General features: G+C 49.0%; 1 protein-coding gene across 1 annotated transcript in view; it reads right to left on the bottom strand.

Annotated features, from left to right (window-relative positions):
• LOC144763892 (serine/threonine-protein kinase pdik1l-like) overlaps nt 1–26,338 on the bottom strand; it is a 99,919-nt gene that overhangs the window by 38,081 nt on the left and 35,500 nt on the right. Inside the window, exon 2 of the mRNA XM_078649906.1 lies at nt 21,780–21,996. Within this exon, the coding sequence (XP_078506032.1) occupies nt 21,780–21,996 (217 nt within the window). The remainder of the gene's footprint in view (nt 1–21,779; nt 21,997–26,338) is intronic.

The raw sequence follows: 26,338 nt of genomic DNA, 5'->3' as shown, positions 1-26,338 counted from the left end.
GGAAACGCATTGGCGCCTCTGCGGCATTTCCCGCCACCCGGTATGGTGGGCGATCCCTCTCCCACTCCCCTACGATGAAGGGAGGCGGCCGCTCTCTAAGGGAACACAACTCTTCACATCAATGGCGGCCCTCGAGACAACGTCAGTGGGCCCAAGACATCAGGGCCCCTCCACAGGCCTCAGCGGCAAGGTCCCGGGCCTCCAGGGGAGGAGAAGGGGGGGCAGGCACACGTGCGCCACCCAACACAGTAGCCTATCTGCCCCTCACCAAATCACAGCTCACCTCACAGCCTGCAGATAGTGGGGCAGAGCGGGCCTCCCAGTCCGCAAGTCCGAGGTAGGCTAGCGAACCTGCCGGGCACCTGGAGGCGGACACCCCGCCTCCCCGGTATCAGGGCAGACAAAGAAGGAGTCACAATTCACTGCAGACCAAGCCGCCCACCCTGGGAACACAGGACAGTCTATGGTCAGCCGCCCCGTCCCTGCTGCGGGTCCACCAGCAGGTATCTCCTCCTCGCCCCCCCAAGATGGCAGAGGGCGCGAATAGTTGCAGCAGGCCAAAGGGGGGAGGGGCACCCCAGCGGGAGTCACATACGGGGTTCCAATGGGGCTCATGCAGGCAGTGAATCGATTCCAGGCCCCCAAAGGCCCAGCCAGCCCGGCAGCACCGCAGCGCACAGTCCCTCTGCCCGCCTCAGCCACAGTGCCTCTGCTCCGCGGCCACCAAAGGGTTCGGGATGAGGCGACACACCCAGCAAACCCCCTGCCTCATCACCGCCTCAGTTTAGTAGCTCAGGCCACAACCGGCTCCAGGTACCTCCATAGCCGCCCCGGCGGCCGCGTCTCTCAAGGCCCGGCGGCCACTCACCACTGGGATGCCCGGGGGCAGGGCCAACAGAGCGGCAAGGCCCTGATCCACTGTCCTGGGTTGTCTCGGGCACAGATGCGGCACGACGAGCGGGCAGCGCACACACCCTGCGCCGTCCGGCAGCAGCCTCTTCCGGCCACCTCCACCACTGGAAGACTGCGGGCGCCGCTCCTCCCCTCCAAGCGCCGCCAATACACCCCAGAGCCGGCCCTCTCCAATCCTCAGGCACCAGGGCAGGAATGCACCCCACGGATCCGGACTTCAGCCCGACCCTCCCACCAGCGGCACAGACCGTTGCCACCAGGAGGATCCCAGGTGGGCAGGGCGGGGAGGGAGCACCCACCCTAAATATTAATAGCATTATATACTCTGCGGATATGGTATATGCCATGCCACTTCACACTTGATGAAATGTTAAAAGTCTTAAAACGACGCTGGGTCAAGAAAAGTCTGCCGCTATACTACTTCTTGACCTTAGCGCAGCATTCGATACCGTCAACCACCATACTTTGCAAAATAGACTGCTAGACCTTGGCATCCAAGACAAAGCCCTGGACTGCTGTCATCTCATCTCTTCTATAGGGCAGAACTTTTCAAGTTATGGAAGCCAACCTTTTTTCTAGGACAATGCCACTGACTTGTGGGGTGCCGCGGGGCTCCTCGCTTAGTCCAACATTGTGTAATACCTATATGGGACCACTAGCACAGATAGCCCAAGAGTTTGAGGACTCTATGATTTCCTATACAGATGCCACACAGCTGGCGGTCTCTCTAGATCCCAGATCCGACAGGGACTCTGACAGCTTAGCACCCTGCATTGAAATAGTTGTAGATTGGATGATAAACAGCAGCCTGTAGCTGAAGAGACTAAAACGGAGCTGAAGGTCCTCGGAAACAATGCAGTTCCCAGGCCTTCGATCAGCTGGCCAAACAGCCTCGGTAGTCCACAAACTCCGAATGAGACTATCAAAAACCTTGGTTTTTGGCTCGATAAGCTCGAACAATGGAGATACAAGCCAAGAAATTGGCAGGTACATGTTTTGGACTACTCAGAATGCTCCACAAAATTTTGGAACGTATACACGCACAGCTCAGAAAGACAGCAGTCCATTCCTTGATCACATCACTCTTGGACTATGGAAATTCACTCTTTCTAGGGGCACCAAAATAGGTCATCAAAAGACTCCAAGTGGTCCAGAATGCAGCAGTAAGACTGCTGTGCAAGGTACCAATACAGGAATCGGTCCAAAAGAATCGAAAGGCTCTTCACTGGCTCCCGATTGAGGCCAGAATCAAGTTCAAGGTACTCTGACAGACAGAAACTTACACAATAAGGGCCCTAGTAGAAATCAAAGACCAGTTGACCCTCTATGTCCTAAACAGAAGCCTCAGATCCTGCTCTGAACTAATAGAGACAGATGGGGAGGCAGATCCTTCGCTCATCTTGCTCCTAAACTGTGGAATTCTCTCCTGCATGAATCTAGACTTATGGAAACAGAAGCAACCTTCCGAAAATCGATTAAAAACTGGCAGTTTCGGGGTGTGGCTAGCAGCCTATGAAAATGGCTGCAGCCTAGAGAGGCTTCGTGCTCCCAAACCGGGCCCTGTCTATCCGTACCTGTATCCTGTAACCAAATTGCCCAGGATCGTGAGGGAAAGGAGCGGAAGGAGGCCGGCATCGTCTGCGAGCAACTCCGGGGCGAAACGAGGGCCCCAGAAGCTGTGGCGGTAGGCAGCGTCCAGCGGCCTACTGGGACGCGGCGGCCGGGACCCACAGTCGCAGAGGTATCGGTTGTCATTGGCCTGGGGATCGGACCGGGGAGGAGCGGCACTATCGGCAGGCGGAGTGCTCCCCCGTCGTCCCCGAGGTAGCGCCGAGTCAAGGAGCTCTTGGTTGTGCCTGAAGATACGGGGTTAGGATTGTTGGTGCCCCCGCAACGCTGCCTATCAGTAGATGACTGGCGGTCGGGGGGGGGCGCGGGGGAGGCTTGAAGGATTCCCCTGCCACCATTTTACGACCTTGTGCGCTGCCGACCGCCGGTAAGGGGGCTGCGGCACTTGAGCAGACTGTGGAACCTCCTGGACTCGCTAAATAAAGTAGAAGAGACGCCTCTCACCTGCGAGCTCAATATTAATAAATACTGTGTGCTGCCATCACCGCTGAGATTCTAACCGGCCCCCTGGGGGATGCCCTGCTAACCCCTTCATAACTCAGGCAGAGAGTATATCAGCCATAGTTCTCTCAGGGGTGCGTGCTGATCCTTGCTCCTGGGGACTGGTGTTCATTGATCCTCCTGTGGGGGCACAAGCTGAGAGACCGCCAGATTCCCGAAGACAGTAATGATATGCCCTCCCCCCCACCGTGCCATAGGGAACTGTCTCTACTATCAGACTGAGGTATTATAGTGCTTTGACCTGCGAACGGTGACTTTCACGGCCCGGCTTTGCGCGGAATCCTTCCCTCTGCTTTCAACATGAGTAACAGAAATGCGAAAGGGGCCAACCAGGTAAAGCTGGACAAATACGCATTTACCAAATCGCAGGGAGAGACGCATGACAAAGATGTCCCGTCGACAGCAGGGACGACTACTGGCGCCCCGCAGGAGGTAATCTTGCAGGACATTATGACCACCCTCAACAAGGTGGATTCAAGAATCGGGTCCCTCGCAATTGACCTGGCACTGATCCGGGTTGATTTTAATAAAATGTCCACCAAAGCATCCGAAGTGGAAACAACGACCGCAGCCCTCTCGTCGGACACTTCCACCCTCACGAAACAAGTACGACAGCTGGAGGCGGACAATAAGCTCATAATGGCCCGCCTCAAGGATCAGGAGGGGCGCTCGAGACGGAATAATATCCACCTTATTGGCATTCTGGAAACGGCAGGGGGCCGGGCCTTGGACCTTTTTGTAGAGGACCTGGTAACTACTCACCTCCAGCCACGAGGATTGTCAAACTTCTTTTCGGTTGAACGCGCACACCATGTCCAGGGGGTCGGCCAAAACCAGGGCCCCCCCACGACCGATCCTGGCGCGTATATTCAATTTCAGGGACCGCAATGCAATCCTACAAGCCACTCGGCAGGCACCTCCGATCCGCATTGAAAACGCAGCGATCACGATTTTCCTGGACTACGCAGCAGCAGTTACGAAACAGCGCAGAGGATTCCTCGAAGTAAAGAAGGCTCTTCGGGAGCGTGAACTAAAATACTCTATGCTCCTTCCAGCCAAATTGAGAGTGGAAGCAGACGGTAAAGCATGGTTTTTCTCCACGCCCGAGGAAGCACAGGACTGGCTGGACGGACGGCGTAAGGCGATGAGGTCAGGCCGTGCTTGACATCGAGACGCGAGGCACAACAAACAACAGGAAGACATGGAGCGAGAATGAACGTTACTCTTTGGAAGCAGGCGAACTGTCCGTCAATGATTGACTCGATGGCCGTGGGTGGGAACCTGGCCACAGCCTCCTTGGGACCGTATCCTCTTTGATAAGGCTGTCGTGGGCAATTAGAAGAATATGATGATGTTGCAGATGTTCCATGTCACTGATTTAAGGTACTTTATGTTATATGCTGGGTCCTGCTGAAGTCTCACTGGCACTCGAGGAATAACCAACATGTGACAGTTTGTGCAATGTGCTCAATTTGATATTTTACTAGCTTTTTTCAAGTGTGCTTTGTACAAGTCAGAGGCAGCACCACAGTCAAAATACCTTAGTGCTCCATCAAAGTAAAGAGCTGTATCTAGCTGAGTGGTTGTGGCGATAAGCCCATCATCCAAGTGCTACAGCTAATCTTCAAAACTAATAGTTACAAATGGTGAATTAGGTCTGCAATACTCCAATCAGATCAGTTGTGTGTCTTATACTGCAAAAGACCGCTTATTCCTGGGCTAAAATGCACCCAGGCCACTTAGAAAGTCTCTTTTCCACTTGAAGAAAAGAGCAAATGAATTGTCAATCAATATTCTTCATATCCAAAGTACATAAAATAGGACACATGTCTCTGGAGTCTGATATCAAACCCAATGACCTCCGACAGAGTGCAGATAGTTCTATTCTGCAAACTCCATCAAAGTTGGAGTTACTTTTGGAGTCAGTTCTGTCTGACTTTATGCAAGCTAACTAGCCTATAAATAACTTCCAGGGAAGTTTGCTCAGCTAGAGGTTTCAAACTCTTGGCCAGCGGTAGCACTGTTGAATGATTTGTTGACAGTATTCAAGTTTTGACTGAAAGGGAGATGCACCCCCGAGGAACAGAAAGTCACAACAGTGAAACCGACTTTAAAAAAAATACATCTCAGTGTGCGGGATCAAATCTGCACTGACCTCCCTACTACTCTGCTTTTTCACACATTTAGACCAAGTTGTTATGACAAGTCCGATAGTTCACCAAGTCTAATTAGTTGCTTGAGGCTTTCTAGACTGGATTTCACCTAGTAAATATGAATGGAAAGGGCGTGGCCAAGATGGCGTAGCGGTGAGATGCTTTTTAGGTTTTGCTTGGCAATGCGTACGAAGTACGCATGCGCTAGCAAAATCCTTATGTTTCTCTGTTGGGTCGGGTATCCGCCCCCTCCTCGCCCCCTCCTCCCATTGGCTAGCTCCATAAATGGAGGCTAGCCATTGGGAGCCGGATCTGTCCGTCAAGGCCGGACCAGATTCGGGGGCGTTCCCGAGAATTTTTCTCTTTTGGCCACGTCATGCAGCGGTGGGCGGGGCTTTTTTTTGGGCTCGTCGAAGTTTGTTTGGGCCATTTGGCGGCCGACCGCCGGCCGAGGAAGTCCAGGTGAGTGGTTTCTTTCCTTTCCTGTCCCCCCTCCCGCTGTCGGTTCCTTTCCCGCCCCCCCGTCCTGCTGGCCGTTCCTTTCCCGCCCCCCCACCCCCCCTCCCGCTGGCCGTTCCGTTCCCGCTCCCCCCCACTGGCCGTTCCTTTCCCGCCCCCCCACCCCCCTCCCCCCGGCCGTTCCTTAAAGGAAGATATAATGTATGTTTCGAGTTTGTTTCACTCTATTTGTATGTGTCTTTCTTTTCTTAACATTGGCTCCGCAGACCTGAAGAGAGCACAGCCTAAAAAAACGCTTTTTTATTCACATCAGGTTGATTTATGGGCAACATAAGTTTTATCGCATTCCTCGAGGCTTCGTGGCACTAAATGCGCCGACCAGCATTGCAACATTAGACCTAATAAAAGCAATTTACAAAGGGTGGGAATGTTTTGCTTCAATGGTAATTATTTAATGAATAACATTTTACGCACGCGTTACTCATAGTTCATGCCTTTCACACGTGAATATGTTTAGAACCTTTTCAGGGGGAGCTATATCAAAGCGCTTTAGATTTTGGGATCAGTGTTAAAGTTGGAAACCTTCTTGTAGTAAAGCAGTTCCGTTGTTGTCTGTCTGTCCACCTTTGGAAGCTTTCCCTTCTGCAAGAAGTGGCCTGCTGCGTGGCACCGGCTCGTCTTCACGGCCGAAAGCTGCGAGGCGCCCTGAAGTCTCACGCATCCATGCAGCGCCTTCTTCACACCTTCTTGTCTCTGTGGCCTCGATCCGCCTCCTGCTGTAATGGTTCAAGTGGAGCTCCCCCACCCGCCCTTTCACCCTTGACCTGTGGCCTTCGCACCTCCTCGGCAGACGAGGGAACATTAGCAAAGCATCTCGAGCTTCTGGTGAGACCAGAGGCGAGTGCACGAGGCGCTATCTACCCTGATCTTCCTAGAGGAGGCGCTACACACCCTGGTGTGCGCCTAGAAGTCTTGAGGCAGACAAGGCACCGCCAAGCTTACGGTGGGTAATGGTGGGTAATGAGGAGGCGCATCTCCTGAGGACGTCGAGGCGCTATCTGCTCTGTCTGCACCATGTCATGAAGCCTTGAGGATGACAAGGGACTATCTGCCATGTGCTGCAAAGCCTTGAGGGGTTAACCTGTCCTGCTCTTTGTCGTAAACCCTTGAGGAACACGAGGCACCATCTTTCCTGCTCTCTGTGCAAACCTGGCGGAAGTCGAGGCGCTATCTGCCGTGCTGCCTGCCGCCAAGCCCCGGGGTTGTCGAGCCGCTGGCCTTGCTGTCAGGCTGTGAGCGCCTCTCACGTGGAGAAGGCGCTATCCGTCCTGGAGGTGTCCAGGGGTCACTGGGTGCACGTGGCACTTACAGCGCTGCCCCTCCCTGAGCACTCTTGAGGCGGACGAGGCGCTATACCTCCAGCTCCCACTGAAAAGCCGCGGGTGGACTCCTCGGGGACCAGCAGACTTCTGAGGCGGTGCAGCTCGGGGGAGACCCCCCCCCCCCCCGAAGAAGGCTTGAAGGGAGTCAGCTGGGAAGATGTCAGGTGAGAAACCCCACACTGTCCCCTCATGCCCCCACCGCGTCCCTGCAGTGATACCTGCTGTCCGGCCATGACCCCTGCCCCCTGCAACCAGCCTGCTTTATCACTGCCCCCAGACCGCCATGGAGCCCCCCTGACTGGGTATTATGACCTCTCAGTTGCATTTTCAGTGCCCCCCCCCCCCCGGATTCCTTTAGGAGATCCTATAGCTTTCTGTAGGAGCCCTCTGACCTTCTGTAAGCCCCCATGCCTTCCTACAAGGACTCTTAGGCCTTCATATAACCACCAATACCTCCTGTACGCGTCCTTACCTTCCGGTCATGACCCCTTTCCTTCTGGTCATGACCCCTTACCTTCCTATAGCGTCTCCCAATACCTCCTGTAGGCGATTTTACCTTCCTATAGTGACTCCAAATACCTCCTGTAAGGCGCCCTTACCTTCCTATAGTGACTCCCAATACCTCCTGTAAGGCACCCTTACCTTCCTATAGTGACTCCCAATACCTCCTGTAAGGTGCCCTTACCTTCCGTTGATGACCCCTTACCTTCCTATAGTGACTCCCAATACCTCCTGCAAGGCGCCCTTACCTTCCTATAATGACTCCCAATACCTCCTGTAGGCACCCTTACCTTCCGGTGATGATCCCTTACCTTCCCATAGTGACTCCCAATAGCTCCTGCAAGGCTCCCTCACCTTCCTATAATGACTCCCAATACCTCCTGCAAGGCTCCCTTACCTTCCTATAATGACTCCCAATACCTCCTGTAAGGCTCCCTTACCTTCCGGTGATGACCCCTTACCTTCCTATAGTGACTCCCAATACCTCCTGTAGGCTCCCTTACCTTCCGTTGATGACCCCTTACCTTCCTATAGTGACTTCCAATACCTCCTGCAAGGCTCCCTTACCTTCCTATAGTGACTCCAAATACCTCCTGCAAGGCTCCCTTACCTTCCTATAATGACTCCCAATACCTCCTGTAGGCTCCCTTACCTTCCGTTGATGACCCCTTACCTTCCTATAGTGACTTCCAATACCTCCTGCAAGGCTCCCTTACCTTCCTATAGTGACTCCCAATACCTCCTGTAGGCGCCCTTACCTTACGTTGATAACCCCTTACCTTCCTATAGTGACTCCCAATACCACCTGTAGGTGCCCTTACCTTCCGGTGATGACCCTTTACCTTCCTATAGTGACTCCCAATGCCTCCTGTAAGGCTCCTTACCTTCCAGTGATCACCCCTTCCCTTCCTATAGTGACTCCCAATGCCTCCTGTAAGGCTCTTTACCTTCCAGTGATGACCCCTTCCCTTCCCATAGTGACACCCAATAGCTCCTGCAAGGCTCCCTTACTTTCCTATAGTGACTCCCAATACCTCCTGCAAGGCTCCCTTACCTTCCTATAATGACTCCAAATCCCTCCTGTAGGCTCCCTTACCTTCCGTTGATGACCCCTTACCTTCCTACAGTGACTCCCAATACCTCCTGTAGGCTCCCTTACCTTCCGTTGATGACCCCTTACCTTCCTACAGTGACTCCCAATACCTCCTGTAAGGTGCCCTTACCTTCCGTTGATGACCCCTTACCTTCCTATAGTGACTCCCAATACCTCCTGTAAGGCACCCGTACCTTCCTATAGTGACTCCCAATACCTCCTGTAAGGCGCCCTTACCTTCCTATAATGACTCCCAATACCTCCTGTAGGCACCCTTACCTTCCATTGATGATCCCTTACCTTCCTATAGTGACTCCCAATAGCTCCTGTAGGCACCCTTACCTTCCATTGATGACCCATTACCTTCCTATAGTGACTCCCAATGCCTCCTGTAGGCTCCCTTACCTTCCATTGATGATGCCTTACCTTCCTATAGTGACACCCAATACCTCCTGCAAGGCGCCCTTACCTTCCGTTGATGATCCCTTACCTTCCCATAGTGACTCCCAATAGCTCCTGCAAGGCTCCCTTACCTTCCTATAATGACTCCAAATCCCTCCTGTAGGCTCCCTTACCTTCCGTTGATGACCCCTTACCTTCCTACAGTGACTCCCAATACCTCCTGTAAGGTGCCCTTACCTTCCGTTGATGACCCCTTACCTTCCTATAGTGACTCCCAATACCTCCTGTAAGGCACCCTTACCTTCCTATAGTGACTCCCAATACCTCCTGTAAGGCGCCCTTACATTCCGTTGATGACCCCTTACCTTCCTATAGTGACTCCCAATGCCTCCTGTAGGCTCCCTTACCTTCCATTGATGATCCCTTACCTTCCTATAGTGACTCCCAATACCTCCTGCAAGGCGCCCTTACCTTCCTATAATGACTCCCAATACCTCCTGTAGGCACCCTTACCTTCCATTGATGATCCCTTACCTTCCTATAGTGACTCCCAATAGCTCCTGCAAGGCTCCCTCACCTTCCTATAATGACTCCCAATACCTCCTGCAAGGCTCCCTTACCTTCCTATAATGACTCCCAATACCTCCTGTAAGGCTCCCTTACCTTCCGGTGATGACCCCTTACCTTCCTATAGTGACTCCCAATACCTCCTGTAGGCTCCCTTACCTTCCGTTGATGACCCCTTACCTTCCTATAGTGACTTCCAATACCTCCTGCAAGGCTCCCTTACCTTCCTATAGTGACTCCCAATACCTCCTACAAGGCTCCCTTACCTTCCTATAATGACTCCAAATCCCTCCTGTAGGCTCCCTTACCTTCCGTTGATGACCCCTTACCTTCCTACAGTGACTCCCAATACCTCCTGTAGGCTCCCTTACCTTCCGTTGATGACCCCTTACCTTCCTACAGTGACTCCCAATACCTCCTGTAGGCTCCCTTACCTTCCTATAATGACTCCCAATACCTCCTGTAGGCTCCCTTACCTTCCGTTGATGACCCCTTACTTTCCTATAATGACTCCCAATACCTCCTGCAAGGCTCCCTTACCTTCCTATAGTGACTCCCAATACCTCCTGTAGGCGCCCTTACCTTACGTTGATAACCCCTTACCTTCCTATAGTGACTCCCAATACCTCCTGTAGGTGCCCTTACCTTCCGGTGACGACCCTTTACCTTCCAATAGTGACTCCCAATGCCTCCTGTAAGGCTCCTTACCTTCCAGTGATCACCCCTTCCCTTCCTATAGTGACTCCCAATGCCTCCTGTAAGGCTCCTTACCTTCCAGTGATGACCCCTTCCCTTCCCATAGTGACACCCAATAGCTCCTGCAAGGCTCCCTTACCTTCCTATAGTGACTCCCAATACCTCCTGCAAGGCTCCCTTACCTTCCTATAATGACTCCAAATCCCTCCTGTAGGCTCCCTTACCTTCCGTTGATGACCCCTTACCTTCCTACAGTGACTCCCAATACCTCCTGCAAGGCTCCCTTACCTTCCTATAATGACTCCAAATCCCTCCTGTAGGCTCCCTTACCTTCCGTTGATGACCCCTTACCTTCCTACAGTGACTCCCAATACCTCCTGTAGGCTCCCTTACCTTCCGTTGATGACCCCTTACCTTCCTACAGTGACTCCCAATACCTCCTGTAGGCTCCCTTACCTTCCTATAATGACTCCCAATACCTCCTGTAGGCTCCCTTACCTTCCGTTGATGACCCCTTACTTTCCTATAATGACTCCCAATACCTCCTGCAAGGCTCCCTTACCTTCCTATAGTGACTCCCAATACCTCCTGCAAGGCTCCCTTACCTTCCTATAATGACTCCCAATACCTCCTGTAGGCTCCCTTACCTTCCTATAATGACTCCCAATACCTCCTGTAAGGCTCCCTTACCTTCCGGTGATGACCCCTTACCTTCCTATAGTGACTCCCAATACCTCCTGTAGGCTCCCTTACCTTCCGTTGATGACCCCTTACCTTCCTATAGTGACTTCCAATACCTCCTGCAAGGCTCCCTTACCTTCCTATAGTGACTCCCAATACCTCCTGCAAGGCTCCCTTACCTTCCTATAATGACTCCCAATACCTCCTGTAGGCTCCCTTACCTTCCGTTGATGACCCCTTACCTTCCTATAGTGACTTCCAATACCTCCTGCAAGGCTCCCTTACCTTCCTATAGTGACTCCCAATACCTCCTGTAGGTGCCCTTACCTTCCGGTGATGACCCTTTACCTTCCTATAGTGACTCCCAATGCCTCCTGTAAGGCTCCTTACCTTCCAGTGATCACCCCTTCCCTTCCTATAGTGACTCCCAATGCCTCCTGTAAGGCTCCTTACCTTCCAGTGATGACCCCTTCCCTTCCCATAGTGACACCCAATAGCTCCTGCAAGGCTCCCTTACCTTCCTATAGTGACTCCCAATACCTCCTACAAGGCTCCCTTACCTTCCTATAATGACTCCAAATCCCTCCTGTAGGCTCCCTTACCTTCCGTTGATGACCCCTTACCTTCCTACAGTGACTCCCAATACCTCTTGTAGGCTCCCTTACCTTCCGTTGATGACCCCTTACCTTCCTACAGTGACTCCCAATACCTCCTGTAGGCTCCCTTACCTTCCTATAATGACTCCCAATACCTCCTGTAGGCTCCCTTACCTTCCGTTGATGACCCCTTACTTTCCTATAATGACTCCCAATACCTCCTGCAAGGCTCCCTTACCTTCCTATAGTGACTCCCAATACAACCTGTAGGCGCCCTTACCTTACGTTGATAACCCCTTACCTTCCTATAGTGACTCCCAATACCTCCTGTAGGTGCCCTTACCTTCCGGTGACAACCCTTTACCTTCCTATAGTGACTCCCAATGCCTCCTGTAAGGCTCCTTACCTTCCAGTGATCACCCCTTCCCTTCCTATAGTGACTCCCAATGCCTCCTGTAAGGCTCCTTACCTTCCAGTGATGACCCCTTCCCTTCCCATAGTGACACCCAATAGCTCCTGCAAGGTTCCCTTACCTTCCTATAGTGACTCCCAATACCTCCTGCAAGGCTCCCTTACCTTCCTATAATGACTCCAAATCCCTCCTGTAGGCTCCCTTACCTTCCGTTGATGACCCCTTACCTTCCCACAGTGACTCCCAATACCTCCTGCAAGGCTCCCTTACCTTCCTATAATGACTCCAAATCCCTCCTGTAGGCTCCCTTACCTTCCGTTGATGACCCCTTACCTTCCTACAGTGACTCCCAATACCTCCTGTAGGCTCCCTTACCTTCCGTTGATGACCCCTTACCTTCCTACAGTGACTCCCAATACCTCCTGTAGGCTCCCTTACCTTCCTATAATGACTCCCAATACCTCCTGTAGGCTCCCTTACCTTCCGTTGATGACCCCTTACTTTCCTATAATGACTCCCAATACCTCCTGCAAGGCTCCCTTACCTTCCTATAGTGACTCCCAATACCTCCTGCAAGGCTCCCTTACCTTCCTATAATGACTCCCAATACCTCCTGTAGGCTCCCTTACCTTCCGTTGATGACCCCTTACCTTCCTATAATGACTCCCAATACCTCCTGTAGGCGCCCTTACCTTCCGGTGATGACCCCTTACCTTCCTATAATGACTCCCAATGCCTCCTGTAGGCGCCCTTACCTTCCAGTGATGACCCCTTCCCTTCCCATAGTGACACCCAATAGCTCCTGCAAGGCTCCCTTACCTTCCTATAGTGACTCCCAATACCTCCTGCAAGGCTCCCTTACCTTCCTATAATGACTCCCAATACCTCCTGTAGGCTCCCTTACCTTCCAATGATGACCCCTTACCTTCCTATAGTGACTCCCAATACCTCCTGTAAGTCGCCCTTACTTTCCTATAGTGTCTCCCTCCCAGTTTCTTTGCAAAATTTGCCACTGCACCTAGGGCCCTAGAAAAGGCAAATTTTCTTGCGGTCGCAGCAGCCTGCCATGTCCCATTTTTATCAAAGTTGATGCCTAGGTCAGAAAATCTGTTGGAATGCTCAATCTTGTTTTTACCCAAGAAAATAGCATGTATAGTCTTTATCCTGCTTCCACATATCATAGTATATGCTTTAGGCACATTTATTTTTAACCCTCTTACATTCATGTATGTTGCGAATTTTGTTACCGCCCTCTGAAGACCAATCTTAGTCCGTGACATTATTACGGCATCATCCGCATACAAGAGGATAGGGATCGGGGTGTCTCCGACTCTTGGATAGGGGAAACATCCTTTACAACGCAACTTTTACCATGCAGTGCCTTTACGACGCAACTTTTACAACGCAAACCATTACAACGCATTGCGCTGGGGGGCGCTCTAGGATAGGGAATAAGTTTAATTTACTATCCAACACCTTCCCTAGTGTCCACGGGGACTGGAGTTGGAATAGTAAATTAAACTATTCACAATCCAGCACCCCAAAGCGCTATGCATTGTAAAGGTTTGCGTTGTAAAAACCGCGTTGTAAAGGCATGCGATGTAAAAGCATGCGTTGTAATGTCATACATCCCTTGGATAGTCGTGTTGGAATTCGCTGAGATACGGTCCTATACTGTTAATATTGAGGGTGAAGAGAAAGGCTGCTAAAATGCACCCTTGTCTTACACCTCTCTTTATTTCGAATTTAGTTGAACACTTCCACCCCCTGCCAAACCGTACCCTAGCTTCCGGACCCGATACAATTCCTTAATGAATAGGAGGATCTGGGGGTCTACACCCACATCACTGAGTTGCTCCATAATTTTTTCGTGATCCACACAATCGAAAGCTGAGCTTAGATCAACGAACGTCAGGAAAAGATCCCCCTTCTTAGCCTCGGTGTATTTTGCAATTACCAAGGCAAGGTTGAGACCCTGTTCTGTGGTACCTCTCCCTGTCCGAAACCCGTACTCTAAATTGGAAATCACTTCCTTCTCCTCTGCCCATTCTTGTAAACTATTTAAAATTATCCTACCGGCCGCTTTCATGAAGGCATCCAGTAAGGATATGGGACGATAACAAGTTGGATCATTTCTGTCCCCTTTTTAGGTTTTGCCTAGCAAAATGCGTACGAAGTACGCATGCGCTAGCAAAATCCTTATGTTTCTCTGTGGGGTCGGGTATCCGCCCCCTCCTCGCCCCCTCCTCCCATTGGCTAGCTCCATAAATGGAGGCTAGCCATTGGGAGCCGGATCTGTCCGTCAAGGCCGGACCAGATTCGGGGGCGTTCCCGAGAATTTTTCTCTTTTGGCCACGTCATGCAGCGGTGGGCGGGGCTTTTTTTTGGGCTCGTCGAGGTTTGTTTGGGCCATTTGGCGGACGACCGCCGGCCGAGGAAGTCCAGGTGAGTGGTTTCTTTCCTTTCCTGTCCCCCCTCCCGCTGTCGGTTCCTTCCCCCCCCCCCCTCCCGCTGGCCGTTCCTTTCCCCCTCCCCCCGGCCGTTCCTTTCCCGCCCCCACCCCCCCTCCCCCGTCCGTGTGCCCATCGTCAGCGTCTCTCCTCACAGTACCTGTCACGGCTACAAAGACGCCTCCAAAGCCATGGGCTACTACTCTTTCTACACGGGCTCCTAAGTTATTTGCTGCCTTGACTCTTGCAGGCTTCAGCACCATCCTATACACCTGATGAGTGACTGAATGTTTTAAATGAATGGGGGAAACAAAAAAACATCTTACTAAAAAGATACTGTGATAATACAACATTTAGAGTAGAAGAAAATTGTACTTAGATTTGTTCAGTCGTACTCCAGTAACTATTACGTATTCTTTCCGCTGTCGGTAAATTATCGCGATTCTATTTTCGCAGCTCTTTAAAAAATAAAATAAAAATATTTCCTTGCTGCCCAAGTGAGTCTTGTCTCTTTTGACAAGGCGGCTAGGTGTCACGAGAGGCAGTTATGCCGTGGATCCTGGCAGTCGAGTGCGGTGCATGGGCAGTCGGTAATGAACTATGCAGCGGACGGACAGAGACGAGTATCTCAGCCACGCAGCTGATGGTCGGGGGCGGGTGTCTGAGACTCTGACCGCTTTATTAGCCTGGTGGGTTTAAACAGACCAGTCTCCAAGCAGGCAGCGCTGAAGACAGCCCTGTCCCACCCGCAGGACCCCGCCTCCCTGCTGCCTGTGCCTGGCTCTGGCTGTCAGTGACAGGCTGCGGCTGCAGGAGAGTGGAGGGCAGGGCGAGCGGGGAGGACCGAGCCAGGCGCCGTGCAGCCTCTCTCCCGGCAGTCAGAAGCCGTCACCCCTCCCGCAGGACCGTCTCCCAGCCCGTGGCGAGGCACCCTCGGATCACCCCACTCCTTGCAGTATGTGCACGGGCCGGTCACTAAATTCCCACCTCCAGTGAAAAGCTCTGTATGTCAGTCACCAGAGGTAGCCTCCCCTTGAAGCCCCCACCCTCCTCCATCCTTGGGGGCCTACAGATTCTACCCCTATCCCTTCTAAAGGCAGAAAACTCTCCATTTGCCAGACAAAGATTCACCGTCTGCTACAGCCATCTCTTCAACAAAAGTAACCCTGAAGCACTATCTCTGCATCTTTAGAAAACACCCTCTCCCAACCTCTGTTAGTATCCTTCCAGGCAGTTGATCATTTTCATCTCTCAGGAGCCCTGCCCATTCATTTTAATGATAGACCCCTTTTTACCTTCGGTGGGTGAGCTTTGACCATTCCTTTCTAGAGTACCCCTCTCCTGGACACTGCTCCTTTTAATCGCCCCTCCAGGGTCTCACTCTCCTCTGGTAAAGCTCCGGCACTCAGAATAAGGAAGCCTCCAAAAGGGGGTGCCCCCTCCCAAAACCAGCCAGGCTTTTGTGCCTGGGCAGACTGCCCCCGTCCCTGCCCCAGGGGTGCGGTGAGGCTTTGGGGGCCAACATGGAGCGCAGGGAGCAGCGACAAGGCCTGGACTTCACAGTGGAGAATGTAGAACAGGTGAGCAGTTGTGCGCCTTATTTATTTGTGTTTGGTGTACCTTGAGTCAGTAATATGGTATGCTGCTTGGAAAGAATGGAGGAAGTATCAAAGAAAGACAGGTGGAGCATAAGAACCGAGCTAGGGGATGCTGATCCATGAAAAAGGAGGCTGCTGTTCTTTCCATGCCCTCAGAAAGTTCTCTTTAGGCCACAGGCCCCTAGATTTGAAATGGCTTGCTACCTACCATTTTCAGAACAAAGAAAGGGGCGTGGCAGTTATTTTGATGAGGAGAAGAGATAATGGGCCAGAAGGTGTGTGGGGGGGCTCTGTGTGGGTGTGTGTGGAGGGCTCTGTGTGGGTGTGTGTGGGGGGCTTTGTGTGGCTGTGTGTGTGGGGGGCTTTGTGTGGCTGTGTGTGTGGGGGGCTCTGTGTGGGTGTGTGTGTGGGGGGCTCTGTGTGGGTGTGTGTGTGGGGGGCTCTGTGTGTTTGGGGCTCTGTGTGTTTGGGGGGTGTTTGTGTGTGTCATTTGCGAGAGATAAAGCTAGTGGCATTGTAAATGACAATGCCATTTATTTATGTTAAAAAAAACATAAATAAAAATATTGTCAAGAGCAATGCCAATAGCTCTAACTTTAACAAAGGCAAAACCATTGCATTGTAAATGCTTGTTGCCATTGCTACGGCGAGCCAGGCAGACTCTGCTGTTTCCCACAACTATACGCTGCAAATGAGAGAACCCAGGACACGAGCTGCTGTTGAGGAGTCTGGAGCCACCTTTCAGCCTGAGAACTGTGAGCCAGGGTCTAAGTAAATCGTCGTGAGAGGGGCCCTTCAGTGAGCATGGTGAAGATAACAGGCCACCACACACACCACCTTTTGAGGCCGGGAGTTCGCCGCCCTGCGACTGACCAGACCTTGTGTGGTTCACAGAGTGGAGGTGGGTGATCTATATGTCCAAAGGAAAGAGGGAGCGTCCCATAGATGCACAGCTGAGTACCGAATGGTTTTCAGTTTATTCAAATTCTATGACAACAACTCGTACGTAAAGCTCATTAGTTGGGTCATTTATTTTTTGATGTTTAGTCATTCCAGAATTTCATCATTCAAGAAAGAAGTTATAGGATGTATCATGTGAATAACATCCACAATTGCAATAATTAAGTGCATAACATTTTTTTTTCATCCCAATTCGTTTCGGGCTGATGTGGCCCTTTATCAGGGGATATAAATCTAAAACAAAAGATGAATTGAAGTAAGGAAACGGCTGAAATGGTGACTTTATAATGACCACCAAAATACCGGTGCTTTGTGGTGGAGATTACCTCTGCGCTGAACAACATGTCATATTCGTGTTGTATACTTGTTTGCAAAGTCAACATTGAACCTGTTGTCCTTGGAAGCGGATGTTTTAAGCTCCGAAGCTGCTTTTTGTTTCGAAGCGGAACGTTTCGAAAAATACTTTATTTTTTTGCGACTGAGGATTTCGGCTCCGAACCAGATTGGTCTTTCTGAGCGGAATGTTTCAGGCCCGAAGACAATTTGTCTTGGCCCAATCCGAGGCCGGAAGTCTTGACTACTTATTTTGGTGTCGGCCCCGAAGGCGGGGCATAAGAAACGTTTTCTCAGTGCCGACCAAGGCCTGAAGGCAGAGGTGGTGCAGAAGCCTTATGTTTGTTGAAAGATAGCATATGGGGTTCAGGGGGGTTTGGTACTCACGACACCCTGTCCCACTGGAATGTCTTCGGACTCCAACTCTATCTCGAGGTCGGAATAGGATTCTTCGACCAGGAACGCCTTCTTCTGCGGCTGCTGCTTCTTCTTCTTCTTCTTCTTCTTGTTCAGACTCTTCTCCAAAGAGGTCTTGAGTCTGTTGAGTGCTTTGGCGCTGCATTTCTCGTCGTCGAGCCAAACTATATCTAAGAGTCTTTTTCGACCAGAAGGAGTGACAGGCCTCGCAGTCTTCTTCCTTGTGCTCCGGTGATAAGCATAAGTTGCAGACCTGGTGTAGATCGGAGCGCTGTTACTTCAAGCGGCACTGAGGACAGAATTGAAATGGAGTCTGTTCCATCGGCAGAAGGGTGGATCGACGGGGCTAGGCCCGAAGGCTGCCCACAATGTATTTGACTAAATATGAGACTTTCCGATTGAATGGATATGCGGAGAGAGGGACACGCTTACGATAACAATACCATCGAGGGTAGAGTGGATTGTGCACCGAGAGGTACCCAAAAGACGGTTTCGAGCTTGAACACAGCAAAACACATCTGAACCCGTAGGCGGAAAGAAAATCTAACAATGGAGTTGATGCCAATGCGCACTAACACTGAAAGGAGGAGTCACCTTACCCCGTGATTAGTAAAGACTTTTTCGAAGAAAAACCAACTCGCAAACATCCGGACCCAACACTAGATGGCCGGAGTATGCAAAGCATGTATCTACAGCACAAATGCCTCTAACAGTAGGTTTTTCTCGTATGCTTAAAAAAAAAGGTTATTTTTTGTTAAGTACGCTGAATATATATTTAATGAAGTGTTATATTCCAGTTGTTATGTCAAGCTGCTTTGTATTGTCTCAGATGTTTTATCAAGTGGTTTCTGAATGGGATGTGTTTTTTGTTAGAGCTGAACAGAAGCAAGACTACCAGTGATGTGGATATCAGAACTGTGTTTTACGCACGGAGAAAGAGAAGTGCTGTTCATTTGGAATGTTCTTAGGTGGTGTCATAACCATCTGATTAGAGGACGTATGCTTTATAGTTGGACTCATGGATGTTGTACTTTGCTTCAATGTGTTTTTTTCTAGGCTAGGCTACTGAGCGGATTATTGAAGAAAGATGAGCATAGTCTTTGCCTCCATGTCCTTAATAGAAGTGTTAATTTCCTTCGCTATAGCTAGGAAATGTTATATTATAAAATTGTTAAGTAATGATCCAGATGTATATGTATACTCGTGCAACACTTTGATATGCTGTCCATATCCCACGTGTTGGCCAGCGTACTTGACTGTCACAGATGTTATCCTTTCATACAATATGAATACCAAAAGGGGCTAAAAAGTGCAATATTTGAATCTGAAGGCTAGCCAGCAGATGAGAAGCAAAGCATTTGTCAGGCAGTTCTACTTAGTTGCATGAAACAAATCTGCAAAAAAAAAATGCAGTGATTTGGTTAAAGGTTTCCAAATAAATGTGCATAATCATATTTGCATACATCTTTTCAGCTGCTATTACATTCTATTTGAGGCATGTTCCTGTGCACAATTGTATTCCGAATAGACAATTAACTTAATTCCAAATATCCTGTACTTTGGTTCTCTTTTGATCTGTGTTGGTATTCTAAGATTTTTGGAATAATATGAACCAAAGATTGTATTTACATTCAAGTATCTACTTTATAAAACAAACATTCTCGGATTCTGCTTAACCGTATACAAAAAATAAAATCTGCCTTACTAAATAAAAATCTAGCAGAGAACATACACAATAACTATCCATGCACTGTCTGTCCATGTCTTTTGGAGTGCCTATATTTTAAGTCTGAGGAATTGGCATTAGAAAACCTTCAGAAAATTGAGGAAAGGTTGATTTACTATTCCAACTATGGTCCCCTAAAAGTTGGGGAAAGTGTTTGCTTGTGAAATTTGTTCTACCTTCAGCAAGTGTAGGGGAGGGGTATATAATATTGGCCTGTCCATGAGCATGCATGAAATGTTTGAATGTGCAACAAAGACCAATGGGTACTGACACATTGGGAACTTGAACCTAATGTACAACAGCATTATAATTTGAGACCGAAAATAGTTATCAAAGAAAAAAGGGATCACCTTAGGGAAATGTCTGTTGCACAGAAACACGACACCAGAGTGCAAGAGCATAGATATAGCAAAAGAGAAACCCAGTTTCTTTGGAGAATAAAGGACGCCTGCGGCATGAGAAGACCAAGAAGCCACAAAAGGTAAAGAATGGATCTAGTCCAAATGCCATTTGGGGTAGTCCATGTTAGAGTTTATTATGGTATACTACGGTCTGGTTAGGCACTCATGCTGCTTAGGAAACACTTCTAGAAAGCTCCCTAAGCTAAAAGGTCAACAACTTGGTGATGAAGCGGATTTATGTGCAATGCATTGCCAGAGAAGACACTTTGGTACTTTTGACACTGATAAATTTGCCACAAGAAATGAGTAGGTAAAGGAGAAAGTGCAAGATCTCAGCAGGTAGCAAGCCATGTAGCAATACCTCAGCTTGGACTTGATTACATTCCAGGCATTTAACCCTTGCCCAGTCGTCAGAAATGTAGACACCTGCCTACAGCTAAATTGTGTTCGTATTACGCTTTTGAGCTTGCGAAGTCAGCATTACAGTGAAAGGAGTTTAAGAGGCACTGCTTCCTAATAAGCAAATGAGCATATAAACTTCCAATAATAAAAGTTCTACATTAATACAACTATGTTCAAATTTATTAGTCCATGCTTACTCTCTCGTAGCTTGCAATTTACTTAAAATGATCAAGAAGAACAACAACAATATGGGACTGTCCGAATATACAATCATACTGGGAGCGGGTGATGAACGAGATCTCGGAAGTGGGATGTGCAGAGGTCCAGCGAGATCTCAGATGTTGCCTCCTAAATATTTGGCAACCTACGGACTTAAACTTGGCACTACAGAACTGGGCTACGCTCGGGACGACGATTGCCAAGCGAAATATAGCCAAGAATAGGGGCTCCGGGGTATTACCCACACATCAGCAATGGGAAAGAGACATGGATGTCGCTATGGTGGCAGAAAGAGCAGTCTATACACACACAGAGGATGTCCCAAAAAATGGTCCAGAGTATGGGGGAAGTGGAATGAATCCCGAGGGAATATATGTGAACCTCCGCAAACGGCCTCAACCTCTGAAGGTAGCCCGTGAATAGAGGAAGGACCGAGTAAACTGAGCTATGAATATGCCTAGATGATGCTGGTATGGGAGAGATGCTGGGAGAGAGTAGTGTCACCGGTTATAATATACTGTTTCTGCGTCGAGATATTACGGTCGTGTATGCAATGTAATGTGCTATGTATCAATTAACTATAGATGAAGATCAGATGTTTACTGTTTTTTGACATGTAGATATGTGTGTAAACGCAAAAATAATAAAAGTTAAAAAAAAAAGGAAGACCACCACCACACAAGATCAATTCACTCAATCAACAAACACACAGATCAGCATTTGCAAGAAAGTTTGGATAAATTCGGACAACATTTAGACACAAGAGATAGAACAGGCCTGCTTAAAATCTACAACTCTCCCTGCAATAGTAAGTGCATTGTATCTGGACCTTTAAATGATCTAACGGAAAGTAGAAATGTTCTATACACCCGAAAAGTTGAGCCAATAGACTTTACTGTATTAGAAGAGACAACAGCTTATGGGTCACAATACAACACTGTTAAGAGTACTATGGGTATTCTTAGTGCTACTTGTAGAAGTGAAGAAATACTGCTACCCTTTAGGTTTCCACATCCACATTTGTATGGTGATTAATCTTGTATCAGTAGTTTCCCACCTGAACATTTCACCTGCTTTTTAGATAGTTTCATGTTTACGGGTAGGGAAGAAGTCATAGGTGCATTAGTCGAGCATCCCTTTTACAGGTAACAGTCTCCAACCGAACAGGGAATTTTTCCAAACTTGGCATTGAGGCATATGTGGCTCATCATTTACAGAAGTAGTTAACCTAAATGTAAAAGGAGACAAGATCAGGTTTATTGAAGTGTTTATGTTGTTGATTCTCTTACCAAGCAGCTCTTTCTGTGAATCTGCATCCCTGAAGGTAATTCTCTCAATCATGGCCCAGAAGATGATCCCTAGAGCGAAGATATCAGCTTTGGCAGTGTAGCGCCCAACCCACACTTCAGGTGCCATAAAGAAATCTGAACCACACGCAGAAGAGAAGCAGAGCCGATTGACATTCATTATCCCTTGGCATACTTTGCTGAGGCCAAAATCTGCCACCTGAGGAAGAATACAAGAGGTCATATCAGTTCAGCTAGCAGTCAGAGGTCTTCAAACTTTTGGATGCTGAGACCCCCCTGTCAACATTTTGAGGTGTAAGGACCCCCTCCTGAGAAAAATGTCTAAGCCTGTAGGCAGGGCTACTGGAACTATGAGGCAGTTGAGGACCAAATTACGCAACAGGCTTGACTAAATTGTGTGGGAAGAAAATGTAAATGATATTACGTGACGCAGCGTATTTTGGGATAGCATTGCTTCATTATTTTGAAATTAATTTTTTACACACAGTAACACTGAGGAAAGATTTCAATCCATCAGTACCGATTTATAACCAAAATACAGAAATTAACATCAGAAAGATTTCTAGTCAACCTTTGTGAAGGGCCCTCAATTCCGCAGGAATACATGCGGCCACATTAGCTCACCTGGCCCTGGCCGGGAGAATCAGGGATCCCTTAAAACCCTGGCGGTTTTCTGCAGAGTTAAGCAGTTTACCCATGCAGTTTTCCTCTCACTCCCTCCCTTCCATCCCTCTCTCCTCTCACAACCCTGGATCCCTCTCTCACTTTGCAGGCCATTTTCTTTCACCCCTTTTTACAACTTCTGAACTCTCCCCATTCAACCTCTCACTTCACCTTTTATAACCTCTTGCCATTCTGTCTTTTTACTGCCCTCATCTCTAACAGTCTCTCGCATTTATCTCATGGCCTCTCTGGCCCAGTCACCACCCGTTCCACTCGGCACTTCTCAATCACCTCGTCTCTCCATTCAACTTATTGTCTATTTGTATCTTACACTTCTCCAGTCCCCCCATTCAACTTTCACATCTCCCCTTTGTTCTAACAGAAGCCCTCACCTTTGGCTCACACTCACTTCTAGCGTGTCCACACTACTCTTCTGCAATTTACATTTCTCCTCATCCCTGACCTCTTCAATCAAATTCTCCCAATCTCTTGCTGTCCTCTCATCTCTCCTCACCAAGCATACGGGTCGGACCTGTATGCTCCTCTCAGCCTGTGCCACTCTGCTTATTGTTCCCTAATTCAAGAAGGCATGAGTTGTCCATCTCGCTGTTTTGGTGCAGGCCGCCCAGTTATGGGACTTGCACCCTCCTTTGTTTCACTCCACCAAAAATCGATTATCTTTTAGGAAGATATAAAAACCTCTCTCTATGCTCTGTAGGTTACAACATTTGGCTGGTTATCCATCTCCTTCTGTGTGTTTCTCATTTGCCTTCAGGCAGCAGATGGTTATTAGCCCCAGGGCTTCTTTTGGTAACAGTAGCGCAGTACAAATGTAAATAATAATAATCTGCAGAAGCAGGGGAGCCGCTAGACCAGAACTTCTGGGGGAGGGGTACTAACACTCCCAGCCAGGGCTGGCCCTAACACTGGTTGCATCCGGTGCAACAGTCTTTTTTGGTGCCCCACTCCCGTTTCCTCCTTCTCCATGAATTCCCTCACTACCACTCACCAACAATGCACCTCATCTCTATAACACCTTTCTGACAAACATTTCATTTTTTATAGCGCTACTCATAGTTTACTCACACTCATTTCTGTGATCTGCATGGTACATATTCTTTGTAGCAGGCACGTTAACCCGCTGTGTGGGTGGCAGGACTGCTCATGTGAGTGCACGGTGAGCGATGTAACAGTGTGAGAGTAGGGTGAGAGGAGTGACTGCAGGGTGAGAGGTGGCCGTACGAATTTGGGTGCGGATGCAAGTTCAGAATGGGATGAATGAATGTATGATTACTGGTGGGATTGTTTGAGTGAGTTGTATACTCAGCAGTGAGGGGGACAGGTGAGTGAAGTGTCACATGAGTGCAGGATGAGTAGTGTGCTTGTGTGACTGCAGGGTGAGGTATAGGGTGAACAGCGCAAGTGCATTGTGAGTGCAGAGTAATCATTGTGAGTGCAGGGTGAGCAGGTGAATTGTGTGAGTGCATGGTGATCAGTGTGAGTGCATCGTGATCACTATGAGGACAGGGTGAGCATGAAAGTGAAGGAGGAGTGAGTTGTCTGAATGCAGGGTCCATTCCCAGACACTTGAAGTAACCCAGCAGGTTATTGACGGCGGCGTAGGGTTTAAGATCTAAGTTAAACTATTCTATTATGGCAGGGTGGAGGAAATAAATAATGTGCTGATCCTGCAACAAACTTCCAGTCTTATGGATGCGGTTGCCAGTAGATTATTTTGATGGCCCAGTTGGTACAAAAATAAGCTGCGACCTAAAGCTGTATTTTAAGCACTTATATGTGCATACTTCAAACAGCAAATATAAATAGAAAGCACTTTTAATTGTGTTCTAGGACTGCCTCAATGATCCATGACTGATAATTAAAAAGAACAAACACAGAAATGTCACAATGAATGAATACATACTTTTTTATTTATAAATCTATTTAGTGTCAAGAGGAGGTCTCTGCAGGCTCTTTAAACAACACACAGGTATTTTACTTGTGGCAACCCTACTTTATATTCCTTTTCCTGAAATGCATTCTCACACTACATCAGTAAAAGTAAAATACAAATGTAAGGAATAGGCAGAGTGGGACCCAGGGGGTACTGGAATCAGGAAAAAAACACTAAGGCTCTGTAACCAGTTTACAAAGGCATGTAAATGGTCTTTAAAGACCTGTGAAACTCTAATGGGCGTGCTGGAGATAAGACTCCAGACACTGCCCAGCTGAGGACCCAGCAGCTCGAGTTACACTGCAGCAGCCCGGGCTGAGACACAGGGAAAGAGGGGGGGCCTGAGCAGAAGTGTGACTGGGAGCGCGCCCCCCTTTGCATCGCTCCACGGCCCCCCTGGGGGTCGCGCCCCACAGTTTGAAGACACCTGACTAGCTTAACTTATAAAAGTTAACTGTGCTAGAGCAATGATCAAGAAGCACGGACAATGTCAGTAGGTCTGGTGTAGTATCCTGCTTTTCAATGAAATGGTTTTGTTACTACTTTATGTTATGCATTTCCCCTTTAACTTGCATGTATCCATTTGATGATTTGTGTTCCAAGTTTCATGATGTAATCGCTGTGAGGAGAGTTAGTCACTGTGGATGCTGGCAGCAGTTCTTCATGGATGTGCTCTTTTCCTTGGAATAAATCTATCTTTATTTTACTACAATTCTTCTTCAATTCATTTCATCAGATACTACATCCGGCTTATGATGAGAGGCTTATGTCACTGATGGGTTTACACACTCAAGTCATCATACATCATATTTTGTCACTGAAATGACAAAACATTTACATCGCACAATAGCTAACCTGAGGGTGCCGTTTGCGAGGGGAAAGATGGCGGCCGGTCGTTGAGCCCGGTCGGGAGCTCCGTGTCTGGGCTCTGTAGAATGGCGTTGGGGAAGGAGGGGCTGCTGCTGCTGACTGCTAGCGGTTGAATTTGAATCTTTACATAGTAAATGATGTACCCGGAGTCCCGCTAAAGAAGCAAGCCGTCTCTGTATTTCTGCCGATATCTCCGTTTGCACGGTATGCTTACATATGGAATAATCTGGCAGTTCTCCTACATATGAGCGGCATATGAGCGGCAACCACGACCACGACCACGACTTACTTGCTTCTCATTGAGGCGATCTTTGCGTTTTCCACTGTTTCCCCCGAGAGTGCAGTGTAATGGTGGCTTCTTTCGGCATCCTGACCGAAGCACCCGGCATCACAGCAGAAGCATCGGACCGATCTCTGAAGCGGGGCTCTCGCATCGGTGAATCGGCAATCCACGCAGACGCCGGGTGGTGGGAGGCAGCATTACGGGCTCGGCAAAACTGCAGGAGAGCAGTGAGCCGGATTGCGGTGTTTGTCAGAGGTGAGGCGAGGGGGACTGAGGTTCAGGATAGATGGGTTCATTATCCTGGGGGTTGTGAAAGTTTAAAGGTCTGCCAAGGCGATAAGTCTGGGGTACACCTGTCTCGCCTGGAAAATCGGACCGAGTTGAATTTTTTCCGGCTACATTTAGAGGACTCTTTCCCAAATATAAGACTCCTGAACAGGTTAAGTGACCTTAATAATCCAAATTTGGTGGACAACCCTGTAGAATTTTCAGCAGACAAAGCACCTCGCTGCCATTTGTGCCTCTCACTTAACCAGCATACCATCGCAAGCAGGCTTGTTGAGGTAAAAGTGGAGGGGGGGGGGGGGGGGGAAGCTCAGACAGCACAATCCACTCTTCATCTTCTGATTCAAGAGACCTGACTCTGGATGTAACTAGCGACCAGGGAGTAGGGAAAATTGCTTCTAAAGTGGATATAGAAATTTAAGTAGATCCTGAATTACGAGGAAGGTCCTCATATTGTCTAAGGAACAGGCAATTCCTTAAGACAAC

This window comes from Lissotriton helveticus, chromosome 6 (genome assembly GCF_964261635.1).
Source record: "Lissotriton helveticus chromosome 6, aLisHel1.1, whole genome shotgun sequence".
Lineage (NCBI taxonomy): Eukaryota > Metazoa > Chordata > Amphibia > Caudata > Salamandridae > Lissotriton > Lissotriton helveticus.
Note: the sequence above shows the minus strand (reverse complement) of the source record. Positions and strands in the feature narration are given on the sequence as shown.